This window comes from Staurois parvus, unplaced genomic scaffold, assembly GCF_062004578.1.
Source record: "Staurois parvus isolate SC_StPar_1 unplaced genomic scaffold, SC_StPar_1.0 ptg001150l, whole genome shotgun sequence".
Lineage (NCBI taxonomy): Eukaryota > Metazoa > Chordata > Amphibia > Anura > Ranidae > Staurois > Staurois parvus.
In genome coordinates this window covers 108,660-132,962 of record NW_028318946.1, presented here as the reverse complement: position 1 = coordinate 132,962, position 24,303 = coordinate 108,660, and the positions used below count along the sequence as shown (strand labels likewise).

General features: G+C 43.0%; 1 protein-coding gene and 1 long non-coding RNA gene across 2 annotated transcripts in view; both read right to left on the bottom strand.

The window, feature by feature from the left end:
• Positions 1 to 4,617: 4,617 nt before the first annotated feature.
• On the bottom strand, positions 4,618 to 10,789 carry LOC149439160 (uncharacterized). The gene is made up of 2 exons (XR_016307850.1): positions 6,932 to 10,789; positions 4,618 to 6,377 (listed from the first exon to the last, which is right to left on the bottom strand). It is a non-coding gene; the product is annotated as an uncharacterized LOC149439160 (long non-coding RNA).
• A 467-nt stretch (positions 10,790 to 11,256) lies between these two features.
• The window catches only part of CA14 (carbonic anhydrase 14), a 78,936-nt gene continuing 65,889 nt past the window's right edge, over positions 11,257 to 24,303 (bottom strand). The window contains exons 5-11 of the mRNA XM_089659342.1: positions 18,894 to 18,989; positions 18,710 to 18,776; positions 16,809 to 16,966; positions 16,404 to 16,533; positions 14,311 to 14,322; positions 12,823 to 12,907; positions 11,257 to 12,155 (exon numbers count right to left, since the gene is read on the bottom strand). Coding sequence (XP_089515468.1) covers positions 12,125 to 12,155; positions 12,823 to 12,907; positions 14,311 to 14,322; positions 16,404 to 16,533; positions 16,809 to 16,966; positions 18,710 to 18,776; positions 18,894 to 18,989 — 579 coding nt within the window. The 3' untranslated portion in view covers positions 11,257 to 12,124. The remainder of the gene's footprint in view (positions 12,156 to 12,822; positions 12,908 to 14,310; positions 14,323 to 16,403; positions 16,534 to 16,808; positions 16,967 to 18,709; positions 18,777 to 18,893; positions 18,990 to 24,303) is intronic.

Sequence of the window (24,303 nt, the reverse complement as noted above, 5' to 3'; positions counted from 1 at the left end):
TACATACAGTGTATATAGTGCCGGGTTCCGGCTGTGAGACAGAGACTTCCCGACTCACACCAGGAACAGTGCAGAGTCAGCCTGAGCGGCACTCAGTCATTTCTAGGCAGCTTTGTATTCTGTGAATGACTACAAAGCTTCCTTTGATTGGCTGAGGCGGAGTGAGTTGCGTCATCAGCCCGCCCCTCCGCTTCAGCCAGTCAGAGGAAGCTTTGTATTCATTCACAGAATACAAAGCTGCTTATAAATGGTTAAGCGCCACTCAGACCGCCTTTGCATTGTTCCCGGTGTGAGTCTGGAAGTCTGTCTCACAGCCGGAACCCCGACACTATATATTGTATGGAGCTGAAGCTACTGCTGGCTGAAGCAGAGGGGCGGGCTGACGACGCAACTCACTCCGCCTCAGCCAATCAAAGGAAGCTTTGTATTCATTCACAGAATACAAAGCTGCCTATGAATGGCTGAGTGCCGCTCAGACTGACTCTGCATTGTTCCTGGTGCAAGTCTGGAAGTCTCTGTCTCACAGCCGGAACCCCGGCACTATATACTGGGTGTAGCCGAAGCTACGTACAATTCATACAGTGCTTAGAGACACTGCGGCATTTGGTGAAGGGAATAGTTTGGTCCAAACAAACGATTTAAACTGGAAGGGAAACCTGGAAATCGGCTTTAAAATTCTACTGAGCAGAGTGAAAAATGATCAGCTGAACAGTGCCTGCATCCTATTGGATACGGTTCGGCATCAATATTGAGTGTAGGCGTTGCCGAGACTGCCACAGTAGTCAGTGGTGGAGCCGGCTGTCTTAGGTGGACAGGGCAATCAATTGATTTTTGACAAAAGAAATTAAAAGTAAAAAAAAAAAAAAAAAAGTGGCTGGAGTTGGGCTTTAAAATGTACTCTGCGCCTTTTCCACAGACTTGATATGGTAAAGCAGGGCAGTGAAAGAAAAGAAATCCTTTAATTCCATTTTGCTTGTAATGACCCTTTAAATATCTGTTCCCCCTAAGCAGTGAGTCTTCACACTTTTTTAAACATAAATCACCAGCGCCAAAATTCGTACAAATTAATACTAAATATACAAATAAATGCTGCTGCTCATCTGTGAAAACCCACACCAAAAAATTAAATATGAAACATTAAAACAGCACAAAAAGAATTTGAAATACCACTGCAAAAAAAAAAATGTATGTATGTGTATATATATATATATATATATATATATATATATGTTATAAGTCCCACTCCAATTGATGAAAAAATTATTATATAATAAAAATTATAAACAAAATAAAAAAAATATATAAATATTCTTGAAAGTCCTCTTCCCAAAGAAATTGTGCTTCCACCAAAAGTAGTGCTCAAAAAATTTTACCGCACACACCAGATATTGGTGGAAAAACGCCTTTTTTTTGGGATCCTAGACCCAGTTGGTGTGCCTCCTAGATATTACTGGATTTCTCCACTCCAAACCAGAATGTAGCCAACCTCCAGGATCACCAGACTTTTGCCCTGGGGGATGGTAGCTGTAGGTACAGCCATAGTCCGTATTCCACGTGACCCACGGCGAGGGTTAGACTTGTATGCCAACACTCAGGCACCCCCGGTCACGTGACTTGTGCTGTTGATTACAATTGGGAGCTTATTAACTGTACAAAAGGTTTATGACCTCCCAACACTGTAATAGAATTTTAACAGCCACGGTGCTAGGGGTTTCCGGATGTACGTACATATATGGAACATTGGCGGTAAAGCCCACCACCACGCTGCCACGTATACAAGTACAGCCGGAACCCCCTAGGACTGTGACTGAGCTCCCAGCCACTGTTTACAATTGGGAGCTGATTAACTGTACAAAAGGTTTATGACCTCCCAACACTGTGATAAAAGTTTAAACAGTGGCTGGGAGCTCAGTCACTGTGCTAGGGGGTTCCGGGTGTACTTGTATACGTGGCAGCGTGGTGGTGGGCTTCTCCGCCAATGTTCCATATATGTGCGTACATCCGGAAACCCCTAGCACCGTGACTTGTGCTGTTGACTAAAATGTTATCACCATGTTGGGAGGTCATAAACCTTTTCTAAAGTTAATCAGCTCCCAATTGTAAACAGTGGCTGGGAGCTCAGTCAGGCCTAGGGGGTTCCGGCTGCACTTGTATACGTGGCAGTGGGCTTTACCGCCAATGTGCCATTTATGTGCTTACATCCGGAAACCCCTAGCACCGTGACTGAGCTCCCAGCCACTGTTTACATTTGGGAGCTGCTAGTATCGACTCTCGATCACTCGGGACAGCCAACCACATAATGGCGAAGCCTAGTAAGCGCCCCTGGTGTTGACCACACCGTAAAGAACTGGTGGTACGGGGTTACGGAATTGATATTTGTTGAATTCCTCATCAGTTGAGTCTTTTTGTAGATCTGACAGGTGCAACCCATGCAGAAAGTCCCAGAAATATTTTGGCAGTCTTCTCAAGCACTACATATATTGAACATTGTGTGGCCCTTTGATGTCAGGGCCACATTTGAGGTCCACTTTAGCAACCACTGCTTTAAATAGTGATTTGTCAAAACTTTTTGGGATTTGTCTTGTAAAGTTGTTCCCTCCAGGAGCGTCATTTGACCAGTTACATAGACTTGCATTGGAGTACTTCGGATACTTCAAGAGCCCCCAGAATTATAACTCGAATAAAAACGAATTTCAAATTCAAGATTTCACTGCCCTGTGCCAACAACAAAGTTGGTTTTGTCTTTTTGTACTTTTTTTATGTTCTTCTATATTAGGCTTTCCTCTCTTCCTTATAGTATGAGGTGTTTTGTCCGTGGAACAGAAAAAGTTAAAGGGAGCCTTTTCTGAAAGAAACCTGGAGGCTGCCATTGCCCAGAATGCATGTTTTTGTTTTTTCTGGTTTTTCACATTTTTGAAAGGAGATTGACAATGGCCACTACTAGGATTCTCTTATGACAAGCTTACCCTACGAAGCCACTTAGGTGTCATTTGTCTATATTTTTATTTTTCTTCTTTTTTTGAGAGAACCCAAAGATTTTTCTTTTGTGCCGTCATTCTTGTACTATGCATTGCAGGGTCCATTGTTGCAATGAGTGAGAAACCACATGTACAGATATATCACCACTGTTTTTACAGTCCTGCAATACATTTCTCCAATAAAGACAGAGCCTTGGTTAAGGCTTGTGTATGTGTCAGCTTTTATTTCTTTTCTCTCCAGTAGGAAATGTAAAGGCATGTGGACCCCTCCAAAATAATGGAGTTCAGCTGTGTAGGCTCTAAAACACGGTGGTATACGGTAAGTTGTGATGTCGTCCTTGCTGAGTCCTACACACTTCCCTTATGGCATCTCAGCCATTCAGGAGCAGCCTTGTAATTGTATCAATAGATATAAGGGGATTTTTGATTGCCTGAGGTGGAGGCTATGAAGGCCAGTTATAGACTGGGGCAGGGGCGGACTGACAACTCATGGGGCCCCCGGGCAATAGCGGATCATGGGCCCCCTGTGTTCTCGCCCACACCCAGGGGCATCTCATGGGGACCCCTACTGACCCCAGGCCCTCCGGCAGTGCTCGAATGGTCAGTCCACCCCTGGACTGGGGCGGTGGCCATTTTTTGTATTGTTGATATACTGGTCGAGGGGTTGCACTGGACACCTTAGCTGCCATTGTGCTGCATGCTGGGTGGCCAGTGCGCTCCTGTACCTTTTAAGGAGGGGTGAGCTCCTACGGGTCCCCCTGCCCTCGGTCTAGCCATTAAATACATGCACTATGGGGGCTCTTAAAATTGGAGAGTTAGGAACTACATATCAGGGTCTCGTGACCAGGCTCTGTAGCTTACGCATGTATTTGCGAATGTGTGCTAACTAGACCCCTATTTTTACTGTTAGGTTAATGCGGTTTGTTTGCAGGCTGGCTGGCAAGTTAGAGCTAGGAATTTTTCTTTTTTGTTGTTTGACATGCGTCACCCTTCCATGTGCACCTTGCTGTGAAGGCCAATTATAGACTTGGGCAGTGGCCATTATTTTTTGTACTGGAGGCTGTAATTACACATGCTTCTTCACCTTAACCAGTCAGAGAATACCTTGTATTCATTGATAAAAATGCAAGGCTGTTCCTGAATGGGTTAGATGCTGTAGGACCAACTCTTTGCGGGTTCAGAAGAAAAGTATGTAGGACTTGGTCAGGATTTGTAATCAAGCAACTGATCAGCAGATTACACAGCAAGAGTGTGCATCACCCAAGCAGTTTGCACACCTAAAGGGATTTGTTCTTTGTGTACACTGCCCACGTTGTATGCAAATCTAAAGGGATGCCAGGGATTTGCTATTTGTGTACACCACCCAGGTTGTATGCACATCTAAAGGGATGCCAGGGATTTGCTATTTGTGTACACCACCCAGGTTGTATGCACATCTAAAGGGATGCCAGAGATGTGTTCTTTCACATATTTTTTTTTTTTTTTTTGGAACATAGTGGTTGATGACAGAGAGAGCCTAATAGCTGAAAGGCAAGTCCAAAGTTCAGCTTTATGTTTTCTGTGTAATTGTCAGTTTGTTTTTTCTGAAGTATAGTAGCCAGTTTTTAATAAAAGTAAAATCCCTATAAAACAAAAAATATAACTTTCTGTTAGACTTTATTGTACATTTACTAACAAGAACAATACAGGAAAATAACACAGGACACCGATGTGTACTATACAGGAGTAAAAGCTGGGTAGCTGGATCTCATAATTGAAAGTGTGAGAGCTGTTCTTGATACCCATTGCAACCACATCCCTACTGCACTAGACACTTGGAAGAAGCTGATGGATTATTTGGGTAAGAAGTCCTGCAATTTGTTTAAAATTTCAATAATGAATTACATACAGTGTGTAGCATTAAAAAACAGGTTCACCTTGGTGATGGAGGAGATATTGATTCTTACACCTGCCTAAATCAATGCCAGCAGCCCAAAAACTGCCATTTATACACAGACATGCTTTCATCAAAAAGTCTAGAAAGAAGGGATTAGGGAGGGGGGAAGGTATTTTTGTACTTGCCATAAAATCCTCTTCTCTGAGTTCATTGATGGAGACAGCAGATCCCGGACAAGCCCCCACCCATCTGTCAGCACCTAGTTTACCTTCAGTTCAAGGGCTCCTAGTTTATGGAGTGGTAGTCCCTGTTGGGGTCTCATCTGAAGATCTGCTGCGTCCTTCAATGAATGGAAGAGAAAAAGAATGCAATGTTTTTGGGATCCCCGTCAGCTCTTTATCTTTGAATTCTCTCTTGGAGTCATGAGCTAGTCTGGAGCATGTGTACCTATAAAGGAATGCCACCTCCATATAATTGGATTTTTGAACCTCCATTTCTTGGACTCGGCAATTCGGAAACATTCACAGTATACTGCCGTCTACAGGGGCATTGGGCACTGGTAAACAGAAAAATCATAAGTCAGCTCCTTGCTTATTTTCTCCTTTACCCATTGGACATCAGTTTTTTGATAAATCGGTACTATGGGCATGAACACAAACAAGAGTAAGAACTGTGTCCCTTAACCGAGAGTATACAATTATGGGGCCTCTTGGCAGGTGGGCCTTGCCTCTGAGAAGCTGCTTGTTTTTTTACCAACATGTAAACCTGTGCCCTGCGTGCTTCTGGTACAGTTACTGCCTCCTAATAGAAAGCTTGGCCAATCATGGTGGTCACATGATCATAAACCCTGCCCTGCCTCCCACCATCAGAAATCCCTTAAAGGGCTGGGAGGTGCCTGGTGTTAGGGGTTATTGGACTCCAAAAAATAGATTTTAGAGTAAGTTGAAAATTTTCATTTTATTTATCATCTATTGAGGGACACAGAAATGGTCCAGGGGTCCAAAAGTAGTCCACCTGAGGTGTAGGTACCACAGCAAAAAAAAAATAATTGCTAAAAGACCTCAGTAGGAGGATGGGGGGACTACCTGCAGCCCAAGAGTAGTTCACCTGAGGCGTAGGCACCACAGCAAAAAAAAATAATCGCTAAAAGACCTCAGTAGGACGGGGGAACTACCTGCAGCCCAAGAGTAGTTCACCTGAAGCGTAGGCACCACAGCAAAGAAAAATAAAAAATCACTAAAAGACCTCAGTTGGAGTATGGGGGGACTACCTGCAGCTCAAGAGTAGTTCACGTGAGGCGTAGGCACCTCAGCAAAAAAAATAATCACTAAAAGACCTCAGTGGAAGGATGGAGGGGACTACCTGCAGCCCAAGAGTAGTTCACCTGAGGCGTAGGCACCTCAGCAAAAAAAAAAAATCACTAAAAGACCTCAGTAGGAGGATGGAGGGGACTACTTGCAGCCTAAAAGTAGTTCACCAGAGGCGTAGGCACCTCAGCAAAAAAAAACAAATCACTAAAAGACCTCAGTAGGAGGATGGAGGGGACTACCTGCAGTCCAAGAGTAGTTCACCAGAGGCGTAGGCACCTCAGCAAAAAAAACAAATCACTAAAAGACCTCAGTAGGATGACGGGACTACCTGCAGTCCAAGAGTAGTTCACCAGAGGCGTAGGCACCTCAGCAAAAAAAAAAAATCACTAAAACACCTCAGTAGGAGGATGGAGGGGACTACCTTCAGCCCAAGAGTAGTTTACCTGAGGCGTAGGCACCTCAGCAAAAAAAATAAATAAATCACTAAAAGACCTCAGTTGGAGTATGGGGGGACTACCTGCAGCTCAAGAGTAGTTCACCTGAGGCGTAGGTACCACAGCAAAAAAAAATAATTGCTAAAAGACCTCAGTAGGAGGATGGGGGGACTACCTGCAGCCCAAGAGTAGTTCACGTGAAGCGTAGGCACCACATCAAAAAAAAAAAAAAATCGCTAAAAGATCTCAGTAGGACAGGGGGACTACCTGCAGCCCAAGAGTAGTTCACCTGAGGCGTAGGCACCACAGCAAAAAAAATAATCGCTAAAAGACCTCAGTAGGGTGACGGGGACTACCTGCAGCCTAAGAGTAGTTCACCTGAAGCATAGGCACCTCAGCAAAAAAAAAAAATCACTAAAAGACCTCAGTAGGAGGATGGAGGGGACTACCTGCAGCCTAAGAGTAGTTCACCAGAGGTGTAGGCACCTCGGCAAAAAAAAAAAAAAAAATCACTAAAAGACCTCGGTAGGATGACAGGGGGACTACCTGCAGCCCAAGAGTAGTTCACCTGAAGTGTAGGCACCTCAGCAAAAACAAAAATCACTAAAAGACCTCAGTTGGAGTATGGGGGGGGGGACTACCTGCAGCTCAAGAGTAGTTCACCTGAGGCGTAGGCACCACAGCAAAAAAAATAAACGCTAAAAGACCTCAGCAGGAGGACGGGGACTACCTGCAGCCTAAGAGTAGTTCACCTGAGGCGTAGGCACCACAGGAAAAAAAAATAACTGCTAAAAGACCTCAGTAGGGTGTCGGGGGGACTACCTGCAGCCTAAGAGTAGTTCACCTGAAGCGTAGGCACCTCAGCAAAAAAATCTTCACTAAAAGACCTCAGTGGGAGGATGGAGTGGACTACCTGCAGCCCAAGAGCCTCCAGAAAGACCAGTGCCTGAATCTTGAATGTATGAGGTGGGACCCTCAACCAGATAGGGGAACCTGCCAATACGACTCAAGAGAGAGCACAAAGAAGCTACCCGAGGCTCTGGACCAGGATGGAATTTGGGAATGACTTAACAAGGAAGAGTATGTTGAACCTGAGCCAATGAGAAGCTGATCAACCAGAACCCACCAAAAAAAAAAAAAAAAAAGAAAGTGTAATATAAATTGGATAGTCTTTCCTTAGCAGAGCTGGAGAAAGGAAGTCCATCTTCCTATGACACTAGCAAAAAACTGAAACATGCTGGGCAACAGGAGCGTATACACTGGGGGGCTGGTTTTAATGTTTCTGTTTGCCAGTGTCCGCTCCACCTGTAGCTAGTTCCTAGGTCCCATACAAGTGGTATGGGTTCACCTTTGTCAGTCAGTACAGGTCTTCCTTAATAATATTACTGTCACATGACACCCGCTCATTCATGGTCAGATAAAGGCTAAGGGTCCGCGTTACAAATGGCATTTTGAAGATTGTACAAGGGGCCTTTAACAATTGTAGCAAGGACTAACTGGCTTTGCAAGGAGGAGCAATGGACGTTACAAGGAAGACTGGTGAAGAGCAGAGAAATGTCATAACTTGACCACTACAGCCCGGGCTATCAGCCGATAGGCAACGTTTTCCTAAGGTAAGAGGTAGTTCCAAAAATAAAGACTTTTCTTTTGGCAAACACATAAAAAATGTACACAAGTTGCAATAAACTGAATAATGAATGCAAGGCTACAACAATGGGAGTGCCGTCTTCAAGGGCACCTCTTCCTAAAAGTTCAGGCTAAAATGCTGAAAATAAATGGGTAAGGCACTCCAAGAGGGGTCATCTACAAAAGTGATAAACTGAACTTGCTGCCACTGAAACCAGGTTCTTTCTTATGGTCATGAGATTATGATTGGTTGTTACGGGGCAATACAGATGCTCTAAACGGCAAAAGGTTTTGATTCCAGAATTAAATCCGAACTCCAGCCGAAACTTTATTTCCTAGAGGGAGAAAGGCTTAGGGCCTCCAGATTTGTAGTAGAGTGAGGAAGTCCTGACAATGTGGTCATGGATGTCCACGCCTTTCTGTCCCGGTGATAACCATTCTATCGTCTTTTCGTGTTCAGGTATTGTAGAGACGTGAAGCAGAGCAAAAATAAAAACCGAACTCCAGCCGAAACTTTATTTCCTAGAGGGAGAAAGGCTTAGGGCCTCCACATCTGTAGTAGAGTGAGGAACGGGGTTAGAAGTCCTGACAATGGGGTCATGGATGTCCACGCCTTTCTGTCCCGGTGATAACCATTCTATCGTCTTTTCGTGTTCAGGTATTGTAGAGACGTGAAGCAGAGCAAAAATAAAAACCGAACTCCAGCCGAAACTTTATTTCCTAGAGGGAGAAAGGCTTAGGGCCTCCAGATTTGTAGTAGAGTGAGGAAGTCCTGACAATGTGGTCATGGATGTCCACGCCTTTCTGTCCCGGTGATAACCATTCTATCGTCTTTTCGTGTTCAGGTATTGTAGAGACGTGAAGCAGAGCAAAAATAAAAACCGAACTCCAGCCGAAACTTTATTTCCTAGAGGGAGAAAGGCTTAGGGCCTCCACATCTGTAGTAGAGTGAGGAACGGGGTTAGAAGTCCTGACAATGGGGTCATGGATGTCCATGCCTTTCTGTCCCGGTGATAACCATTCTATCGTCTTTTCGTGTTCAGGTATTGTAGAGACGTGAAGCAGAGCAAAAATAAAAACCGAACTCCAGCCGAAACTTTATTTCCTAGAGGGAGAAAGGCTTAGGGCCTCCACATCTGTAGTAGAGTGAGGAACGGGGTTAGAAGTCCTGACAATGGGGTCATGGATGTCCATGCCTTTCTGTCCCGGTGATAACCATTCTATCATCTTTTCGTGTTCAGGTATTGTAGAGACGTGAAGCAGAGCAAAAATAAAAACCGGACAGAATGTTTAATTCTTCTATATTCTATTAAAAACTAAAAAATTTGACAGGAGTTTGGCTTTAGAGCACATTTCAAGAGATTCACCAAGACACAGCCAAGCAACCAAAAGTTTTCGAAAAAGAGGTCATCTATGTGATTCTTATACCAGGTATTTCTTTAACGATCAGCGGTGAAAAGGGGACCTGTCAGGCCAGAGATACATAAATTGACATATTTTTCAAAAGACCCATTCCGGAGCTGTCATCCTTATCCTGTAGCTTCACTTTTTTTTAAGACCCGCAATAGGCATGTGACCAGTAAATGCCAGATCTCCTGACCTGCATACAAGTATGTTCGGAGTCAGTGACCTGCATACAAGTATGCTCCAAGTCAGTGACTTGTAATGAAAGAAGACTAACTCTAGGTTCACACCTATGCGTTTTCCGCAGCGTTTTGCAGAAACACAGTCCAGTCCATTTCACATGACTTCCTATGGGAGATGTCCACATCTGTGCGTTTTCACCCGGTGTGCTTTTTGGAAAGGGTCAGGGACCCTTTTTTTGAATGAAGAAAAAGTTGCATTTTTGGTTCTATAGAACTCAATGGAAATGCTGCGGAAAAGCATGTATTGCGTTTTTTATGCGTTTTGCATTTTAAATTTGCCTAGCAACAAAAAAAAAAATGCAAAATGTGTCAAAAAACGCAATGCAGAAATGGCTCAAACGCAACCCGCAAAGGTGTCAACCTAGCCTAAAGAGGACTCCCCTGGAAATTGCATCTTCTAGAGCAGGGGTGTCAAATTAGCGGCCCTCCAGCTGTTGCCAAACTACAAGTCCCATGAGGCATTGCAAGATTGACAGTTACAAGCATGACTCCCAAGGTCAGAGGCATGATGGGACTTGTAGTTTCACAACAGATGGAGGGCCACCAGTTTGACACCCCTGCTCTAGAGCAAAGGTAGCAGCGAAAGCTCCATTATTTCTATCATGACAATTCCCCTTTGTATCAATCCCTGCTTATCACTAGGCTACATGAAATGGATTTACGGTTGAGCCGAAAATTCCACCTTTGTCCTCAAAACTTTCCAAATTCTAAGTGAACATTTCAAGGTCCTTCTGCATACCAACAGATTGCTTTCAAATGTCTACGAGAACCTCCATCCTTCAGCTACAGCTTGGTATTCGAATAGCTCCAGAATAAAGAAATCTGCCTTGAAGTGGTTGTAAAGGCTGAAGGTTTTTTTTACATTTATGCATTCTATGCATGAAGGTAAAAAATTTGTTTGCAGTAGTGCCCCCAAGCACCCTCATTACTTACCTAAGCCTCATCGCTATTCAGCAATGCGAATGACCGCCTCGGCTGTCTCGGGTCTCTGCCTCCTTGTTGGGTGAGACTACAAAGCTCCTGCTACTGTCAATCACAGCCAGTCAGCCAATGACCAGAGGGGGGGCAAGCCACGGCTCCGTGTGTGAATGGACACACAGAGCAGCGGGTGCCCCCATAGCAAGCTGCTTGCTGTGGGGGCACCCAACAGGAAGGAGGGGCCAGTGGCGAACCCAAGAAGAAAAGGATCCAGGTTGCCATGTGCAAAAACCACTGCACACAGCAGGTAAGTATAGACATGTTTGTTATTTTACAAAAAAAAAATGAACCTTTAGAATAACTTTAAAGCTAAGGAGCTTTGCAGAGGGCTGGTTTTTCTGAGTGACTATTGGCTGAAGACACCATATGACTGGATAGGCATGGTCGAAGAACATAGGGCCTCCAAAATCATCCCAAGGAAGAAATTTTACTGTTGGCCAGAACTGGCAGATGGTCCTCTTAATTGTTCATTGAAATACAGGACAATTAAATTGTTTAATATGATCATTCTCGGTGACCATTGGCTAAAGATGTCACGTGACTGGAGAGGCTGTGGTCGAAGAACATAGGGCCTCCAAAATCATCGCAAGGAAGAAATGTTACTGTTGGCCAGAGCTGGCAGATGTCCCTGTTAAAATTCAATTCAAATACAGGACAATTAAATTGTTTAACATGGTCATTCGAGGTGGCCATTGGCTGGAAACGTCAAGAGACTAGAGAGGCAGCGGTCAGAGAATGTAGGTCCTCCAAGAGTTACTGTTGGCCATAGCCATCGGGTGGTCCTCTTCTATTTCCAATTTAAATACGGGACAATGAAACTGTTTAATATAACCATTGGTGACCATGGTATCTACTGGCTGTCACAGGGCTGGAGCAGAAATGATCAAAGAATGTAGAGCCCTCAGGATCATCCCAAGAAAGAAACTTTACCGTTGGCCATAGCCACCAGATCATCCTCTTCATTTTCCAATGAAATACGGAAGAATGAAACGGTTTAATACGATCATCATTTGTCCATTCATATACTTTGATAAATAAGGCCTTTACCAAGTACAGAGCAGTAAAAGTCCATAACCGATATGGTATCGGCATTATACGCATCAGTTTTTAGGTCCAGCAAGAAGAACTTCACAGCATTGAAACTGGTCACAGAATCTTGGTTTACCAGTAGCATAGTGGGAGCCATCTTTAAGGCCTCCATATTGTCAGGTTAAGGCATAATGGTTTCCAATGGCAGCTGTATTAGGAAGCCACAAAGTTATTTAAGGAGACACCGTTAGGCTTTTCCTATGTGCGCAATAGGTCTCCTGTAACGAAAGAAATATATAGTTGCATCAGATGACAAATACTAACAGTAGGTGTACTATATGGACAAAATACACGTGAACACCTGACTATCATACCTATATGAACTTATTGATGTTCCATTCAAAAACCATGGCCGTTGATATGAAGTTGGCCTCCCATTTAGGGCTATAACAGCCTCTACGCTTCTGGGAAGGCTTTCTACAAGATTATAGAATGTGCTTGTGGAAATGTGTGCCCTTTAAGCCAAAGAAAGCATTTGTGATGATGTTGGATGAGAAGACCTGGCTTGCAATCAGCATTCCAGTTCATCCAAATGGTGGTCAGCAAGGTTGAGGTCAGGCTCTGTGCAGGACACTCAGGTTCACCTATATTAAACTGGTCAAACCATGTCTTTATGGAGCTGGCCACCATTTGTGAGATCAGGTACTGATGTTAGATGAGAAGACCTGGCTCACCATTGGCATTCCAGTTCATCCCGATGGTGGTCCGCAAGGTTGAGGTCAGGCTCTGAGCAGGACACTCAGGTTCATCTATATTAAACTGGTCAAACCATGTCTTTATGGAGTTGGCCACCATTTGCAAGACCAGGTACTGATGTTAGATGAGAAGACTAACTATCTGATCTGTGCACTGGACATCTGAAAAGCAACTGATGGATTTCCTTACTTGATCACCATGATGATAAAGTACAGAGCTATGGAGATGAGCAGCATCCCTCCGAGAACTCCAAACATGATGGCCACAATGACACCTTAATGGAAGAAAGAGAAGATTAGGTCTAGAAGCAAGTCACTATTGTGCTACCTATAGTCAACGTACTCCCACTGTGTTGTAAAGACTGTATGGAGTCTCACCACCACATCGGATGACATTCGGTGGTAGGCTGAGGTCACTGACTTACAGGTCATAGATCAAGATGGTTAGAAAGCCTAAGACACCAAGATGTATTTATAAAAAAAGAAAACTTGCAGAGCTATTCATCCTGTGATGCCACACAAAATCAGAGTAAATCAGGAAAATACCACATTATGGCCACTATGTGGCGCTGAGGATCTTATGGAATAAGCACAGTGGCTAAATGGTTAGCACTTCCAGTACTAGGGTCAGTGGTTTGAATCCCAATCACGAAACCACTGGAGTTTGCATGTTCTCCCTGTGCCTGCGTGGGTTTCCTCTGGGTACTTTGGTTTCCTCCCACTCTCCAAAGACATACTGGTAGGTGAATTGGCTCCTGTCTAAATTGTCCCTAGTATGTGTATGTATGAATGTGATTTAGGGACCTTAGATTGTACGCCCCTTGAGGGTTAGGGACCTTAGATTGTACGCCCCTTGAGGGTTAGGGACCTTAGATTGTACGCCCCTTGAGGGTTAGGGACCTTAGATTGTACGCCCCTTGAGGGTTAGGGACCTTAGATTGTACGCCCCTTGAGGGTTAGGGACCTTAGATTGTACGCCCCTTGAGGGTTAGGGACCTTAGATTGTACGCCCCTTGTGGGTTAGGGATCTTAGATTGTACGCCCCTTGAGGGTTAGGGACCTTAGATTGTACGCCCCTTGAGGGTCAGCGACCTTAGATTGTACTCCCCTTGAGGGTTAGGGACCTTAGATTGTACGCCCCTTGAGGGTCAGCGACCTTAGATTGTACTCCCCTTGAGGGTTAGGGACTAATGTGAATGTACAATATATATGTAAAGCGCTGCGTAACTTGACGGCACTATATACATACCTGTAATAAATTGCTAGGATTGTTAGTGGCCACAATGCAGTATTTTCCCAAACTTCCCTATTTTTCTGAAATGTATAACATTTGACCCGGAGAGAAATTATTCTATTAACATTTGATTTTGCGCCCCATTCACACAACACAAATGTAGTTCTGAATTTTTTTTATACACATATATATATATATATATATATATATATATATATATAGCCCTAAAAGTCAAAATCTAGCCAAAATGATACGGTTAAGTTGTTAAGGTTCAGGAAGATCCTTGTATTGTTTTATTGCTGTCTTTGTCCCCATTGGAAGTGGAAATTAGAGGGGAATAAAAAAAACAAACTCAAAAAAGAAAAAAAGCACCCAAAAGGCAGTCACGCATCAACTGTCGGCTCTCAGCTACATGGATGACAAGATTAGAAAAAAGGAACTTACCTGAAGACAACCCTGCAAGACAAAGAAAGAAAACAAAGGGATTAAGCTGTGGACACGTGACAAGGAAAATCCAAAAACATTAATCAACAAAAAAAGCATGGAGGTTATGGTGGACATAGTGAGCCATGAAAAAGTTGGAGAATGAAATCTTAAAGGGTTAGTCCACCTCATATGATATTTTAGGTAAGGGTGGGGCCGGGCAGGGGGAGTCAGACCCTGGCTTCTTATATGTCTTGGGTGCCCCACCATTGAGATCCCTCTGTTTCTCTGTTCACCTGGGAGTTTTTGGGTGTTATCGCCCACCTTTGTTACAATTTCTGCTATTACATTACATCCCTCCACTGGCCTCCACTCAGTGTCCTCCACCCCTCTCTGCCAATCCCTCCACTGGCCTCCACTCAGTGTCCTCCACCCCTCTCTGCCAATCCTTCCACTGACACTCAAGCAGAAATAAAATGCAGCCTGGTATAAGGGGGGCCAGTGTGCAGACCAAGGAACTCAGCACAAGGATGGTTGAAACGCCTCATAATGGGTCCAGCAGGTGTGCGGAGCTGGGAATGCAGCACAAGAATGGTGGGAACCCCTCATAATGGGTACAGCAGATGTGCAGACCCAGGAACCCGACACAGGGATGGCAAAGGAATACTGAGGGCTGCTTTAGATAGACCACCCCAAGTTTTTCCAGTTGTTGGTCAGTCTTGTACTAACATTCTACCCTTTGCGGTGTCCAAGTACAACTATTACCCATAAAAATGTGTTCCACGCATTTACTCCACCATCTTCCAGGTAGCAGTTTTTATTCTTGAAAATGTAAAGGTAAGCCAACATAATTTGGTACCTTCCACCGCTGGCCATTGCTAAAGCAAGCAAGATCACCTACTTGAGAGTTCAGCTTGCGAATCGTGAGGCTAACTATGTACCAGACGAACTACCACCAGTTACTGGGATTAAACCGCCTACTCAACATTCATTGGACGGTCTTCAGCTGTGAGCCCAAACATGTTTCATACCAACACGAAATATGTTTGGGCTTTATTACCACATGTTGAGGTAGTTAAGAATAACAAATGCTGTAATTATTTTAGTTGCTGATTTGAAGAACCTGACTGACTAAAGCCTACAAGATTTAAAAGGCCCAGTAAGTACACTTAGGTCTAGACCTGAACCACATTGATATTAGTCCTTCCTCCTGTTTATTAGTATCTCCAACCATAGTTTTGGGGTTCTCTAAGGGCCCTTTCACACTGCTGATGCACTTTTGTACAACTTAAGATGCTCAGCCACTGGTCCATGATTACATATGGTTTCCAGTTTAGAGAATACTAATGGGGCCCACAGCTATGGTTGGAATACAATGGACTTCAGTAAAAGTGGCATTACTATAGTCCACCTCTGAAAATTGTGTGAGTTTAGGCCTCTGATTTCGCTGAGCTAGTCAAGTTTAGGCCTCAGAATTTGGCAAGCTAGTCAAGTTTTCGCCTCATAATTTGGCAAGCTAGTCAAGTTTTGGCCTCAGAATTTGGCAAGCTAGTCAAGTTTTGGCCTCAGAATTTGGCGACCTAGTCAAGTTTTGGCCTCAGAATTTGGCAAGCTAGTCAAGTTTTGGCCTCAGAATTTGGCGACCTAGTCAAGTTTTGGCCTCAGAATTTGGCGACCTAGTCAAGTTTAGGCCTCAGAATTTGGCGACCTAGTCAAGTTTAAGCCTCAGAATTTGGCGAGCTAGTCAAGTTTAGGCCTCAGAATTTGGCGAGCTAGTCAAGTTTAGGCCTCAGAATTTGGCGAGCTAGTCAAGTTTAGGCCTCAGAATTTGACAAGCTAGTCAAGTTTAGGTCTCAGAATTTGGCGAGCTAGTCAAGTTTAGGCCTCAGATTTTGGTGAGCTAGTCAAGTTTAGGCCTCAGATTTTGGTGAGCCAGTCTTGGCTGTGGTCTTTTGGGCTAAGCCAGCTACCTCAGTTGCTTTACCCATGAGCAGAATTCTAGGTATGTGAGCTCCACCATTCATGAACTATTATGGACAATGAACCAAGGGCATGAGAGAAGCATAGAGGGCAGATGGGGCATGGAGTAATGGTGCCTTTATGGTGGAACATACCTTTCTCTATTACAAAGGAGGAGTACACTGTTCTCTTGTTCACTGGTTGAATGTCCCGGACGTTTTTCTGTAGGACTTCCGGAGGACGGCTGATTGGAGTAGAATGAAGTGTCCTGCGCAGTTTATCCATCTATAAAAAGAAGTGAGATAAAGTGAAACGCTAACAAGTGGCTCCTACATAGCATGATGGCAACCATCACCAGATTTTAAATGTAGTTTGCCAAAGTACTGTGTATAAAAAACAGTTTTAATTTTTACGAAATACTTGTTTTCACTTTTTTTTTAATCACTTGTCGCAACTCAGTGAACAACCCGATTGACCTTGGGTAGAGGTGGCATGTTGCATTTGCACAAATAACAGTTTATTTATTCACGTGGAACTCCATGGGTGCAGCAGCCACTTACCTGAGACTGTGAGATCTGGACTGGGTTGTAGAAGACAGTCCAGGTGACACTCTGGAAGCATGGCGGCGTGGTCAGGGAACCACTGTAGCGGAAATACTGATCAAGCTTGCTAGGCAGGAGCTCCTCCACATTGAAAGATGGAATGGAGACACTCTGATCTGCAGAAAACATCAATATGAGGTCATCACATACTCTATATCAGCCTTTCTCCAACATTTGTTAAACATGGAGGAACCCTTGAAACAAGTTTCTGGTCTCGGAACCCCTGCTAAAAATGACTATTTCTACATCTCATGATACATCAGAGTGATGGTCAGTTGGAAGAAAGTTCCTTATATTTGAGGTCATTGGGAAGAACGTTCCTTCTACTTGAGGTCATTGGGAAGAACGTTCCTTCTACTTGAGGTCATTGGGAAGAATTTCTACATCTCATGATACATCAGAGTGATGGTCAGTTGGAAGAAAGTTCCTTATATTTGAGGTCATTGGGAAGAACGTTCCTTCTACTTGAGGTCATTGGGAAGAACGTTCCTTCTACTTGAGGTCATTGGGAAGAATGTTCCTTCTACTTGAGGTCATTGGGAAGAATGTTCCTTCTACTTGAGGTCATTGGGAAGAATGTTCCTTCTACTTGAGGTCATTGGGAAGAATGTTCCTTCTACTTGAGGTCATTGGGAAGAATGTTCCTTCTACTTGAGGTCATTGGGAAGAATGTTCCTTCTACTTGAGGTCATTGGGAAGAATGTTCCTTCTACTTGAGGTCATTGGGAAGAATGTTCCTCATACTTGAGGTCATTGGGAAGAATGTTCCTTATACTTGAGGTCATTGGGAAGAACGTTCCTTATACTTGAGGTCATTGGGAAGAACGTTCCTTATACTTGAGGTCATTGGGAAGAATGTTCCTTATACTTGAGGTCATTGGGAAGAGTTCCCCCTTACAGATAGCTAAAAACATCAATGGTGTCGGTGTGAATTTATCTGAGAAATAGAAGTTGGTCATGGCTCAAGGAACCCCTAGCAACCTCTGGAGGAACCCCAGTGTTCCTTAGAACCCTGGCTAAGGAACCCTGCTCTGTATGGTCACAAGTATATGGAGCGCCTCCAAATGACTGAGTTCAGGTACTTCCAATGCAGGTACTATTATTTCTACAGCATACAAAGACATTTGTACTCTTTCAACCCTGTGTGCCTTCCCCCTTCTTCACATGCTAATAACATTTTTAAATATAACCTCTCTGTTTTCATCACATATCTTATTTAAGACCCAGTGACATCATCACTGGGTCCCTGTGCTTGTCTATGCAATGAAAGCAAATCATAACTGATGGGAGGGGCCGGAAGGGTGTTGTACATAGCTCCCTGAAAGCATCATAGCACCCTGCTTCAGTACACAAGAGCCCTCAGCCCTTCTTCAAACAGTGGGAAAGGTTATGAAAATACCAAAAAATGCTTTGATGGGTGGATGCCAGTCTGGAGGAGGCAGGCTGAATTTGCATAGATACCGCCCACCAGGGGCGGACTGACAACTCATGGGGCCCCCGGGCAATAGGAGATCATGGGGTTCCTGTGTCCTTGCCCAAACTCAAAAAAGCCTATGAAAAAGGTACCAGGGGCATCTCATGGGGCCCCTTTCTGACCCCGGACCCTCGTGCCCAAGTTTCCAAATGGTCAGTCCGCCCCTGCCGCCCACATTCAAAGTCTCCATGATAGAAAGAACTAAAACCCAATGTATGAAAGGGGTGGGCCCAGGGACAGTCTGACTGGGGAGGAAAGCGCTAGATGATGCTGGACATCCTCCAGCCGGGAAATGAGGCGTAGCTCTATCTGACTGGCTGACACTATTCATGCACATTGTGAGAAGCTCACAGGGTGCGGTGAACTCATACTAAGGATTACCTACCTGCATAGCTGACTCTCTCCAGATAGTTGATGATGTTGGCGTAGCCTGGGTTATGGCTGGACCCGGTCTGTATAGTGAGGATGGAAGGCAAAAAATTAGATCTATCAGATGAAAAGAAATGGGCTTCTGAAAATCCAAAAACAGGAAACTTAGAAAGTATCAGGAAACGAAACGCGTTGCTCACCGTGATTAGGATCCCGAGAACCGCCAATCCATTTGGCTTGTTTTTGGCTTCATTAATATCGATGAATTGGTCAGCATTGTAATGGACGATGTGCAACTGGATTGGAAGATAAAAACAACAACTCACAGATTATTTTCCAAAGTCACAATCAACTTTCGAATTTGTAAATTCTCCCTCCATATATATTTTTTGGCCCGCCCATATATATATATATATATATATATATATATATATATATATATACACACACACACATATGCATACTTACATACATACTTACACACACACACATTTTGTTTTTTTTTTTTTATTATTTTTGCATTGAGCTGCATCAGGTTACTATTGTTCTGTTGTATGCTAACACCTAGTGTATATATATATATATATTTTTTTTTGTATTTTATTTTATTTTTTTATCATTTATTTTATTTTAATTTATTTTTGCATTGAGCACCTAGTGGTGGTTTAGGGCCACCACAGCTCATTTACTTACTACCCCTCCGTCCTCCCCTTTTCTGTTCAGTGCTAGTTCGTTCAGTCTCAGCTACATTTTCCCCGTTTCTTCCATGTTCTCTCAGTCTAGTTTTTGGGTATAGGAAAGTTATGGTCATTATACACTTAAAATGACTGGAAAAAAAAAAAGAAGAAAAGACATCCTCTGTACTGCAATTATTTGAACTCTTCAGTTTACTGAAGAGTTCAACTGCCTGTGGATATTGGCAAGTCAGCAGGTGACCATACCGTCCGGAGAGAACTGATGTCAGTGCATAACGTGGCACCTGAAACAGAAAAATAAACCTGTTGCTGCCCATGTAACACATATATTACCGCCCACATGCCGCACATAGGCGTCATGGGCGGCTGATATTTCTGGGCACTCCCAAAAGACAGCTCTCAATCCCCACTAACGGATCAGTAGCCGAAGAGGCTCTCGATCATGTGACCACAGTGGCAGCCAATCACAGTGGTCACATGATCAACTATTTTTCCTTCCCGGGTACTCAGAACCTCCGGGGCAGGCAGGATGGGGTTAATATTAGTAACGATAATACCAGTAATGATAGAAATATTCAAACAAACCCACATGGAAGAAAAATATATTTGAAATATAGTTTAAAAATATTCTTCCCTTTGTTTTTGTCGGCCACAATTCCTCAGGCCTGGAAGAGCCCGTTTGTCCCTCTTCAGGGGGTGCGGGACCGTATGACCACTATGATGCTCCATGGACAGATGTCGAGTATCTGCAACAACTTCCAACGTAAAGTCTTGAAAATATGGGAGCCGTGGTTGTAATATGTCTTTCCCACACTCCCCCCGGCTAGTCTGGGGACGGGATGTTGTTCGGCATTGGCCTTCTCGGACCCCTGCTCTTGGTTTTGTTATCTTTTTTCTTTTGTACTTCTCCTTCCTTTTCTTTGTGTGGCGGTGGATAGCTGCCTTTAGTTTGAGTTACTATCAGTGTTATACTAATGTTTTGTTATTTAATAGTGGCTAAATGGTTAGCACTTCCGCCTGGCAGTACTCGGGTCGTTGGTTCGAATCCCAGCCACGGCACCTCCTGCCTGGAGTTTGCATGTTCTCCCTGTGCCTGCGTGGGTTTCCTCCGGGTACTCCGGTTTCCTCCCACACTCCAAAGACATGCTGGTAGGTTGATTGGCTCTGGTCTAAATTGGCCCTATTATGTGTATGTATGAATGTACGTTAGGGACCTTAGATTGTACGCTCCTTGAGGGTCAGGGACCTTAGATTGTACACCGCTTGAGGGTTAGGGACCTTAGATTGTATGCCCCTTGAGGGTTAGGAACCTTAGATTGTACTCCCCTTGAGGGTTAGGGACCTTAGATTGTACACCCCTTGAAAGTTAGGGATCTTACATTGTACGCCCCTTGAGGGTTAGGGACCTTAGATTGTACGCCCCTTGAGGGTTAGGGACCTTAGATTGTACTCCCCTTGAGGGTTAGGGACCTTAGATTGTATGTTCCTTGAGGGTTAGGGACCTTAGATTGTACGCCCCTTGAGGGTTAGGGACCTTAGATTGTATGTTCCTTGAGGGTTAGGGACCTTAGATTGTATGCTCCTTGAGGGTTAGGGGCCTTAGATTGTACGCTCCTTGTGGGTCAGGGACCTTAGATTGTACACCCCTTGAGGGTTAGGGACCTTAGATTGTATGCCCCTTGAGGGTTAGGGACCTTAGATTGTACGCCCCTTGGGGGTCAGGGACCTTAGATTGTACACCCCTTGGGGGTCAGGGACCTTAGATTGTACGCCCTTTGAGGGTTAGGGACCTCAGATTGTACGCCCCTTGAGGGTCAGGGACCTTAGATTGTACACCCCTTGGGGGTCAGGGACCTTAGATTGTACACCCCTTGGGGGTCAGGGACCTTAGATTGTACGCCCTTTGAGGGTTAGGGACCTCAGATTGTACGCCCTTTGAGGGTTAGGGGCCTTAGATTGTACGCTCCTTGTGGGTCAGGGACCTTAGATTGTACACCCCTTGAGGGTTAGGGACCTTAGATTGTACGCCCCTTGAGGGTCAGGGACTGATGTGAATGTACAATATATATGTAAAGTGCTGCGTAAATTGACGGCGCTATATAAGTACCTGAAATAAATAAATAAGTGCCATTGATAGCCCCTGAGTGGGCTGTTGGTGTTAAGAGCACTGATTTTTCTAATTTTCTAATTTTTTTATGTGCCATTGATAGCCCCTGAGTGGGCGTGAATTGTTGCTCCTGTTTTAAACTGGTATAAATTAATAAAAACCATTGAAATACAAAAAATATTCTTCCCAAATATATTGCCATATATTTGAAATACTACCATTTTGGCCGTATTCAATATATATATATATACACACACACATATACATACACTGCATGTTGACATGAGGTTTTTATATATTACAATATATATGAAAAATATTTTTAAAAATATATATATTTTTAAATATATTCTTCAGATTTTTTTCACATATAAAAAAGTCATTTTAACACAGATTTGTCCATATATTTGAAATACTACTATTTTGGCCATATTCAATATATTTCAATAAATATATTTATTTTATTTATTTATTTCAGGTACTTATATAGCGCCGTCAATGTACGCAGCGTTTTACATATATATTGTACATTCACATCAGTCCCTAACCCTCAAGGGGCGTACAATCTAAGGTCCCTGACCCTCAAGGGGCGTACAATCTAAGGTCCCTGACCCTCAAGGGGCGTACAATCTAAGGTCCCTAACCCTCAAGGGGCGTACAATCTAAGGTCCCTAATCCTCAAGGGGCGTACAATCTAAGGTCCCTGACCCTCAAGGGGCGTACAATCTAAGGTCCCTGACCCTCAAGGGGCGTACAATCTAAGGTCCCTGACCCTCAAGGGGCGTACAATCTAAGGTCCCTAATCCTCAAGGGGCGTACAATCTAAGGTCCCTAACCCTCAAGGGGTGTACAATCTAAGGTCCCTAACCCTCAAGGGGCGTACAATCTAAGGTCCCTAATCCTCAAGGGGCGTACAATCTAAGGTCCCTAACTCACATTCATACAAACACATACTAGGGTCAATTTAGACAGGAGCCAACTGACCTACCAGCATGTCTTTGGAGTGTGGAAGGAAACTGAAGTACCCAGAGGAAACCCACGCAGGCACAGGGAGATCATGCAAACTCCAGGCAGGTGGTGCCATGGTTGGGATTCAAACCGACAACTCTAGTACTGCCAGGCGGAAGTGCTAACCATTTAGCCACTGTGCTGCCCAAATATATATATATATATATATATATATATATATATATATATATATATACACACTGCATGTTGACATGCGTTTTTTTATATATTACAATATATATGAAAAATATTTTTAAAAATATATATTTTTTTTAAATATATTCTTCAGATATTTTTTAACATATAAAAAAGTAATTTTAACATATTTTTACATATATTTGAAATACTACCATTTTGGCCATATTCAATATATTTCAAAATATATTTTTATATATATATATATACTGTATATATATATACACACACACATACTGTATGTTGAAATGCGTTTTTATTACAAAATATAAGAAAAATATTTTTTAAAAATACAAATCTACATTTCTGGAATGCATTTACAAATATATGTTAAAATGAATTTTTGGTTTGTTAAAAAAATCTGAAGAATATATTTAAAAAAAATATATTTTTAAAAGTATTTTTCATATATTTTGTAATATATAAAAAACGCATTTCAACATGCAGTATATATATATATAGACATGCTGGTAGGTTCCTTGGATCCTGTCTAAATTGGCCCTAATATGTGTATGTATGAATGTGAGTTAGGGACCTTAGATTGTATGTTCCTTGAGGGTTAGGGACCTTAGATTGTATGTTCCTTGAGGGTTAGGGACCTTAGATGGTACACCCCTTGGGGGTTAGGGACCTTAGATTGTATGTTCCTTGAGGGTCAGGGACCTTAGATGGTACACCCCTTGAGGGTTAGGGACCTTAGATTGTATGCCTCTTGAGGGTTAGGGACCTTAGATTGTACACCCCTTGAGGGTTAGGGACCTTAGACTGTACACCCCTTGAGGGTTAGGGACCATAGATTGTATGCCCCTTGAGGGTTAGGGACCTTAGATTGTACTCCCCTTGAGGGTTAGGGACCTTAGATTGTACACCCCTTGAGGGTTAGGGACCTTAGACTGTACACCCCTTGAGGGTTAGGGACCTTAGATTGTACACCCCTTGAGGGTTAGGGACCTTAGATTGTACTCCCCTTGAGGGTTAGGGACCTTAGATTGTATGTCCCTTGAGGGTTAGGGACCTTAGACTGTACACCCCTTGAGGGTTAGGGACGGATGTGAATGTACATATATATGTATGTAAAGCGCTGTGTAAATTGACCGTGCTATATAAGCACCTGAAATAATAAATAAAATATATATACATATACTGCATGTTGAAATGCCTTTTTATTACAAAATATATGAAAATTATTTTTAAAAATATATTTTTGAAAATATTTTCTTCAGATGTTCTTTAACATATAAAAAAGTCGTTTTAAGATACATTTTTACATATATTTGTAAATGCATTCCAAAAATGTAGATTTGTATTCTTAAAAATATTTTTCATAAATTTTGTAATAAAAACGCATTTCAACATACAGTATGTATGTATATATATATATATATGGCTGAAATGGTAGTATTTCAAATTGTATGTATGTATATATATATATATATATATATATATATATACACAGCTTGAGGTGATTGTAGCCATAAAAGTATCATGTCAGTACTCAAATATATATATATATATATATATATATATATATATATATATTGATTGCAATATATTTTTTAATATATTGAATACGGCCAAAATGGTAGCATTTCAAATATATGTCAA